The following is a 9,017-nucleotide window of genomic DNA, read 5'->3' as shown; positions in this document are numbered from 1 at the left end:
GTCAAATAATATAAGAAAGAGGCAAAAACATGCCTCTTTTGTTGCGAGGCGTATTCCCATTGTTGTAGTCCAGGGTCAGGATACAGATTAATCAAGTGAAATTGGAAGCAATGACACAAAGAAATGAGAAGACAATTGGAATTGGAATTGGAACACTATAAAATTGAAGCTGATGAATACCAAGGAGGACCCCAATGGAAACAAGACTGCAAGGACTTTTTTGGACGGACCTTTTAGACAAAGTATTATAAATGTAATTGTGCTGTTTACATTTTTTTGCCTAAAATATTCAATCAATCAATCAATCAATCCTGGTTGGCTGAAATTGGCAACCCACTGAAAATACATTTTCTGTTTATAAAAGAGCTGGAGAGACAGGGAGACTACTGAACAAATACTCTATAGCAATGATTAGAATATTTATAGAGCTTTAACCTTTTAACAAACATATAACTTACCCTACCTTTCAAAGAATGTACATTAATAGATAAGAAAAATGCAATGTAATAAAGCATTGTTTGTAATTTAGCATTTTCACCCAAATTAAATGCCTGATTGTGTGCTGGTTTGGGGAGTGGAGCTGAGGCTACACTATCCAGAACCTATGAGCACAAAACCAAGAAAATTACTTCTTGTTTACAATTAATTAAAAAAGTATTTGGTTTTGTTTGATTCAACAGATAGATATTAGGCCTAAATGTGATTTTGATTTTTGACAAGACATCTATGATTATAATCATGTTGTATTTCATTTAATGTTATGTTTACATTTATTTTATAAATTAACAATATGGAAATGTTGAGGTAGCAATTTATACGTATTCTGTTCACTTCATTATGAAGTTAAAAATGCAATGACACGACTCGTGAAAAACGCTTTTGTTTTGAAGGTAAACATATTCTTATTCTGCTTAACTCTAAGTAACTTTGCGCTGCCCAAAATTTTGGAGATGCGTAGTCTCGCCTTTATTCGTGTGATTTACTCGTCTACTAGGCTTTGTTTTTCAGGGGTGGTAATTGAATATCAAGTTAAATAGGCTACTGTACAACTGGCAAGAGCAGTCTGAGCCCGTTAAAAGCCGGACGGATCTCTCATTAGAAGCACTCTCATGCTGTAGTCACAGCCTCACACCAGACAGACAGTGAATCATTAGCAGAAACGGGAGTGCCTACGCACTTTGAATTATCCGTTTGGCTGCCTGGTGCAGTGGTGCTATTAGCCCAGTGGTTCTCAAATAATCATATCTGAAGTGGGGACCCGCCACCCTGACAAGCACTTGGAACTGTAGGAGTTGAGGCATTACATTTTGTTTGACTTAGGTTCCACAGATTATAATTGAGAAAATAGCAGATCTACAGTTGCAAGGGCTTGTGTATTTTCAACATTTTTGCCTCTTTCTTATATTTGAGTTTGGCAATTTTTTTAGGTATTAAAAAGGTGTTAAATTGTCACATCTGCCCCATATATATATATATATATATAATCATTTATCAGTTAATGGTATTATATTAGGCTAATAATCAAAAGTAATAGTGGCTATCAAATAATTTTAGTGGATTAAAGTACAATATGTGCCTCTGAGATGCAGTGGGGTAGATTTAAAGAAAATAAAGAAATGGAAATACTCAAGTAAAGTATAAGTAGCCTACCTCAAAATTCTACTTAAGTAGCCCTACAGCACATGAGTAAAAGTACTTTTTTCCTTTCCACCACTGCCTCTGATGTTATGAATGACTGCTACATTAAGAAACTGACATGGTGTCAGTTTGGTGTAGTCAACACGGTAAGCCTCCCTGTTGAGAGTTACTAACAGCATGACAATGACAACCACTAGAGTGATATGCAAGGACATAATTAGGTTACCCACAGCATGTAGTAACGGCTGCTAGACTGCCTCATGGGACCTCCCAGTTTCACACAAGCTGCCATAAAGATGTCATAGCCCACTGATTGTCAACGTTGGGTCCGGGGACCACCAGGGGCCCTAATGGGTCTGTAACTCTTGAGTGTAGATTGGAGTCCCATCAGATAGGGGTCCGTGCGGCCTAATGAATATCAAACTGAGGGTCCTTGAAATGAAAAAGGTAGAGAATCACTAAACTCAACTCAAAGAGTGTACAAATGGAGCCATTTTGGACACTCGGGTCAATTTGGAGCCCTAGTGGTCCCGGATTCAACGTTTGGCAAAGCTACTGTAATATCAGACATAGGCTACTGTAAATATTGTTACATGAAAAATTCAGATTCCAAAAACATCATAGAAACATTGTCTTGTGAGTCCAATGTATTTTGGGGAGTTGGCAGGGTGTACTGTATAAACAAGACTGTGGCATACACCAAGTATTCTTGTCCATGTGACAGTAGGAGTAGAAGCCTATTTAAACATTATGTTCTATTTCTTTTCTTAAGTCTCTATCACATCTGGCTATCACAAAGTCCTGCATCAATGCACGCTGTCCACACTGACACTGATAGAGCAAAACTCCTTTACTTCCTCAGACAGTCTGAGGAAGGGCGAAAGCCTGAAACGTCAGTATTTCGCAACTGGAGCCCAGGCACAGTGTGCGAGCGTTCTCTTTAGTTTTACATGATTATGAAGGACAACGCATTTAGTCGTTTGGAATATTTTGTGTCTTTAATTATTGCTTTGTATTGAGTTTTTTTTGTTTGTTTTGTTTTTGTTGTTTTTTTACAAAAAAAGTATGTTTTAATACATTTACAATCATTTTCTTCATTCTGTTAATGCATGTACAAATCACGCCAGACAGACAAATAATGGTTTGCAGCTCCTAAACAATGCTGTTGTGAAAATAATACAAAACCAAAACATTATATCAACTGTACATTTACCCCCCATGTTAACTCACATTCACTCAGAAGTTCTGATCCGATTCTTCACAAGCACACTTGGTCAATCAGTGGTTACTCTTTGTACCGTCCCTAATCGTTAGCCTCATACGGTACCATACAACTAACAATACATCTACACTGGAGAGTATCACAGCCAGTTTACAGTAAAGTATGTACATACATTTCAACTAACACTTCTAACAGACAGACATATGAGAATCGTGGCGATACAGGGACTTGTGAGCGTCATCTATTCAGTTTGTAATAATGTTGCACATGTGAAACTCTGGTATATTATGGTTAAGCACAGTAGCACATTTCCCTCAGTTCTTTTTATGAAGAAACTTCATTTTGTTTCCTGAAAGAAAAGATGAAAAACGTAACATTAGAAAAACAAAAATAACATAAGATTACATTTGTGGCATGTTGCCCACACAGTTAAATCCTCACTGTTAATCTAAGAGTGTACAAATGGAGCCAAATGGACCCATTTGGCTCCATGGATCCATTTGGCTCCATTTGTACACTCTCGGTGTCAAATGAACACTCAGGATTTTACAATGCAGTATGGTGTAATACTGCACTGAATGTGGGATGATTGTGTGGTGGCAAACGTGAAGCAAAACATACCGAGGCCTTTGAGGAACTTGTTAACACCACTCTGCTCTGTGTCTGGTAGCTCCTCCAGATACTGTTCCACCCTCTGCTCAAAGAGTCCTGTCAAACACAAGTGGTAAACACATGAAATGTTTGATCAAAACATCAAAGGTTTACGTGATATTCTGAAAGAATTACAGTCAGTCACTGCTGTGAATATGTCAAGGACAAACAGTCTTCAGCTAATTAATACAGAAAAGAAACATGCAGTACAACTGCCACCCACTAGAGGCCAGTACTAGTAAGGTTTTTCCTGTCCTGTGTGAACAGCAAAGGGGGAGGGAGAGCATTTAAAATAAGTTTAATAACCAACAAAGAGGACAAAGAGGACACAGAGACAACAGCCTACCTTTTGCCCTGCACTTCCGAAGCTCTCGATCTTGGATGAACCCTGCAAACATCTGAGACTCCATAAAGACACCCAGAAAGCGCCGGATGCTTTTAGATGCGACAGACTTCCGGAAGGCTTCCCTCTGGAAAATACGCTCTCCTCTCTCATTCTGAGTTAGGAACAGGGAATAATGGCCAATGGTCTCCAGGAAGAAGCGGATAAAGGCCTCTGACACAAGGCTGTTTAATGTGTTGCATTCTGAGGACACAAAGGAGAAGAGATTATTCACGCTGTTATTCAAATTGCAATAGCAAAGATGTACAGTATACAGTACATGTACCACAGTTTCAAAGCCTGATAAACAGTTATTTTAGCTTGACATTATTCAAATAATCTGATGAAATGGGGATGTACAGTATAGTTTAGTTTGGTTCACACACAAAACACACCACTAACAAGAAATGTACGGGAGACAGAGACATTCTTGGTTGACCTACCCTGGATCAGATTAAGTTAGCAATACTTTAACTTTAACAAATTTGGCAAAGTTTGTATGATGTTTTTATGGTTATAATCATTCAACCAAACTATGCCTAAAAGTCCACTGTGGACTTAAATTACTCTTGGAACCAGGAACCATCTAAATACTGTCTGTATGTGAACAAAAACATTTTAGATACAGTCCAAGAGAGCACATGCACATCCAAACAGAAATTCCAATAGGTGCAGGATAAAAACAAGTACCAGAGAAAAAGATTGGCTATCGGCACACTGTTTTCAATTTATTATGTGTTCGTACACCTAATACATTTCACTGTGGGAACACTGAAAACAGTGTGTGGATATCCAAACCTTTTTCTCTAAATAAAAATAATTATACACAGTAAAATCCAGAGGGTTCATTTTGTAAAATGAATCATTAAAATGTACTTTTCACACCTGCCAGCATGAATAAACATTTCCTCTCACTTGTCAGGTGAGAGTACACGCTGTCATTAACCATAGGAGTGTTCAGTGTGTTGTGAGTGTTCAGGTGCTGTACATGCACAGGGAGAAATGAACCACATGTAATTAAACTAGTGGTTCAGCTACATTTTGAAGTTAGCTTGCTGGTAGTTCAACTACATTCATATATGCATACTGATTCAAGTAGTTAAATTACTTCTTTGGCATTTTTGATATAGTTAACTACTGAACCTAGGAACCGTTTTGGACCATAAAAGGAAAGGAACAACTCTTTAGTTTTATTTTACCATTGCTTCTCTACTGTAACTGAACCTCCTTTGACCTGCCCCTTCCCCCCCTTTTCTTTCATCCTAACCTCTGTGAGGGCATGCCCAGCCAACAGTCAGGACTCCAGTTCCTGGAAGGCAGGTGTCTGACTAATGGACATTGTATACAAAAACAAAGATGACATTCCTTGCACTTTCCCATGAATATCGGGCTGTTATTTTTGTTTAGTTTTTTGTTTATATGAATAATTGGGCACTTTTTCCGCATTATATTTTCTTATAATTTCGTATTGTATTTTATAAAACAAATGTTTTGCCTATACTGACAAATATAGTGACGCCAGGTTGAAAGTGGTTATTGTAGCTTCAACACTGTGCCCATACATGCTTTATCACAGGCACTGCGTCCTGACTAAATCTCTGTTGATCTAATTAGTAGGAATAACATCTGGTTTGGTAGGAAGATGATCCGTCTCTTATTCACCTTCATCTGACTCGCTGTCAGAGTCCTGATTGATGATGTCACTCCTCTGATCCAGCGCTTGCTCAAGAGCTGACTGAAGTTTCCGGGGCAACAGAGAGGCCTCGTCGTCCATCTATGAACACACCAAAAAAACATTGTGGTCAGCAGCCATAAACAACAATGTTTGTAAAAATGTATTCAAAGGCATCCAGACATATACACGCATATAAAACAGAGAAACATGGTTTACAATAGGTTTGAAGTTTTTTGGGGGGGCGTAGGGGGGGTTCAGATTTTTTACAAACCTGTCGTATGAAGCGGTCAGTTCCCAGGTCTACCATTAAAGCCTGAGAGAAATGAAGACAGTGAGTGTTATATTAAGTTATAGCGCAAACATGTGCCTTTTCTCTTACAGTGTGTATAACAGAAGAGCCACACTAGAAGAAATGAAGTCAGTTAAAAGGATTGTTTAGGAATGTTAAGTGAGTCAATCAGTACATGAAGAGAGATGTAAACAGACAACAGATGTTGTTGACAGTCCATTAACAGCACTGTGTTAAGCATGACCTGACACGCTGAGATGGTCTTTTCACACACACACACACACACACACACACACACACACACACACACACACACACACACACACACACACACACACACACACACACACACACACACACACACACACACACACACACACACACACACACACGACACTGCAGGCAATGCTGTGCTTAAAGAGGCCTGCTGACTTCCCCAGCCAACACTGTTGAGGGTGGGCCAAAACCCAGTGTGGACAGAACCCTGGAGCAGTGGCCGTCCTGGCACCAGCTTTACACCAGCTGCCCAAACCAGAATGACTCAGAATGACTTGGACCCGGTGTGTGTGTGTGTGTGTGTGTGTGTGTGTGTGTGTGTGTGTGTGTGTGTGTGTGTGTGTGTGTGTGTGTGTGTGTGTGTGTGTGTGTGTGTGTGTGTGTGTGTGAGAGTAGAGACAAGGTCCACCCTGAGAGGTTCATGTCATGGATTCTATCTAGAGAGGATGAGTTAGCAGAGAAACATTAAATTGCCCTTTCACACAGAAGTAGGTTTTAGTCAGCCATTCACAGAACAAAGGCCAAAGATTGTGAGGTTTTAGATATATTTTCACTATTCCTAGTATGACGAAGTAAATGGTGTTTAACTGGTTAATAACCATCATTTGTATCTTAACTTAAAATTTCTGGCAGTGTGAGCAATTATTACTCACACTGCTACTATTACTTTGATGAAAGGAAGAAAATGATTCCCAAACATATTCTAAAAGGGTGCCCGGTGTTTTGAAAAGTGCCAAAACCTTTCTTTTTGTTGATGTCATTGTTGTGGAGCAACACTTTTTTGCCAATGCACAAATTTAGCCTCAAGGAGAACTTGGAGGTTTAGAGGGAAATGGCTCTTTCACATACATTGGAGCTACGCTACCCAATGGAACAGCATGGAAACTTCAGTAAAATTGACATAGAATTTCAGGACATTAAGTATTTATTAACAAGGACCTGGTTACTGGAAAAGGTTCCAGTATAATTTAAGTAGTATATTTTATTTAGTGTTTTTGTTTTTGTATTAAGTGTATTGTTTATGTTTTGAAAATGTGTTTATTTATTGTACATTACTGTCACTCATGAGTCATGAGGACCACAATGGAAATAAATCCCACTTTATTGTGTTATCCTCCTAAGGGTTTAACTGCATGTTAATACTTTTAAAATAAACTAAACTAAACTGAACTAAACAAGCTCAATCTTTTCTCCATCACACAACCGTGACCTGTTGTTAGACTGAAGATCAGTTCTTGTCGGCAAGAACTGATCGTGCCACAGTACTCTCCAGAAAGAACTCCACCACTTATAACTACTTCCTCTCTATCCGTCTTCCTGTGCTTTATCAGCAAAGGGATCAACATATTGTTGATGTTGAATTCACAATTACATTGAAATAAGTCCAAACCAGAAAATGTTTGATGAGAATAAGGAGAGTGAATTGTCACTGTCAACCTGGCATCCCTATTTTTGGCATGTCATTATCGGCAAAGATTGCCAAAACATTTCAATTTCTTTCAAAAATTATAAAACTAGTAAATCTACAACCTCAGAACACAGGATGCGTTTTTGCTGAGTTTTAATACGAATATTACACAGGAAAAGTGTAGAGCCTGATTTACGCTTTGGCAACAAAGTGCTGGGAACACAAGGAACAAACTGAATTGGTGTGATTTTGAATCACAGTAAACACACACATTAAATCCATCAAAACTTGGACATGGAGACACAGAGATGGCATCAGAGACGAAAAGAGATAAGCAGAGGCACTGTACCCACCTCCTCCACAGGCAACTCTTTGAGTTTGGGCATTGAGCTGGACAAGAGACCCACCAGGAAGGGTGTGGGGCAGCAGACAATGTCTACCATGGAGGCTGGCAGCACGGGGATGAAGGTATGCTGCCAGGAGAATGGGTAGAGCAGTGCCACCACTGCATGGATGCACTTAGACAGGGTGCTGAGGAGACAGAAGGACAAACATACACCATCAGTTCCCCTTCACGCTCACACAACTCACGCCTGCCACTGAGGCCACACCAGATCAAACCTAACAGAGTCATGGAACAAACAGTGTTGTTGCAGTTTTGCAGATGTTTCACACAGATAATGGGAAAAACATTTTTATCCGGACTGGAAGGGGAGTGGTGGGTGAAGTGAAGCAACATCCTCTAAAAACAGCAGCCCAAAGCAATTATAGTACTGAAGTAAACAAAGAATAATCTGTTAATGTGTTCAAAATGCTTAAATATTTGATCATTTACGGGGCTTCCTGTGATCGAGAGGGGAGCAGAGCATTGCTTTTGCAAAGAATATTCCATTTCACCGGCATCTTCCAAACCAAATAACGTGATCCTCTTTGCCTTGAAACGGTTCCTTTTGTTATGAGGTGAAACAGCACAGCTATGTACCCTGACTCAAACACTTTGCTCTCCCTGCAGCTTGTGTGAGGGACAGGCTCATCCTGCAACAGACTATTGCCTGACAAAAGACGCTAAAGCACAGGAAGGGAATATAAATCATTCTTGACACTGCAGGTCCTTGCCTTTCTGCGCAGCATTCAACCCAAGAACGGTGAACAGACAGGTTCACCCATGATAGCATGGATTCAAATCTTAAATTTCTCTTCCTTCCACCTCTCTCATTTACAGAGTTAACACCCTTCTCTCAAAAGTGCATAGCTGAGGGCTGACTCTAAGGAACATACAGTATGCAATACTGTAGGTTGATATGACGTTAGAAACGTGATATGATGACACAGTATGAGCCTCCGGTGATGTAGGGGTGGCTTGACAATGATGTGTTGCTATGGTTGAGCTTGAGCCTTGTTGATGCAATACAAAAAGTACCAATACCGACTTCAACAGCTGTAGCATTACACAAAGATCACAAATAGCAAGCCGTC

At 39.6% G+C, this 9,017-nt stretch overlaps 1 protein-coding gene across 2 annotated transcripts in view; it reads right to left on the bottom strand.

The window, feature by feature from the left end:
• Nucleotides 1–2,609: 2,609 nt before the first annotated feature.
• Nucleotides 2,610–9,017, bottom strand: part of dennd2b (DENN domain containing 2B) — a 58,388-nt gene continuing 51,980 nt past the window's right edge. For both annotated transcript variants that reach the window (XM_084062656.1, XM_084062655.1), the window contains exons 15-20: nucleotides 7,895–8,072; nucleotides 5,840–5,881; nucleotides 5,556–5,667; nucleotides 3,858–4,097; nucleotides 3,482–3,568; nucleotides 2,610–3,209 (exon numbers count right to left, since the gene is read on the bottom strand). In XM_084062656.1, the coding sequence (XP_083918782.1) occupies nucleotides 3,175–3,209; nucleotides 3,482–3,568; nucleotides 3,858–4,097; nucleotides 5,556–5,667; nucleotides 5,840–5,881; nucleotides 7,895–8,072 (694 nt within the window). In that variant the 3' untranslated portion in view covers nucleotides 2,610–3,174. The remainder of the gene's footprint in view (nucleotides 3,210–3,481; nucleotides 3,569–3,857; nucleotides 4,098–5,555; nucleotides 5,668–5,839; nucleotides 5,882–7,894; nucleotides 8,073–9,017) is intronic.

This window comes from Gymnoscopelus microlampas (genome assembly GCF_963454915.1).
Source record: "Gymnoscopelus microlampas genome assembly, chromosome: 1".
Taxonomy (NCBI): domain Eukaryota; kingdom Metazoa; phylum Chordata; class Actinopteri; order Myctophiformes; family Myctophidae; genus Gymnoscopelus; species Gymnoscopelus microlampas.
This window is presented reverse-complemented; position numbering and strand designations above follow the sequence as displayed.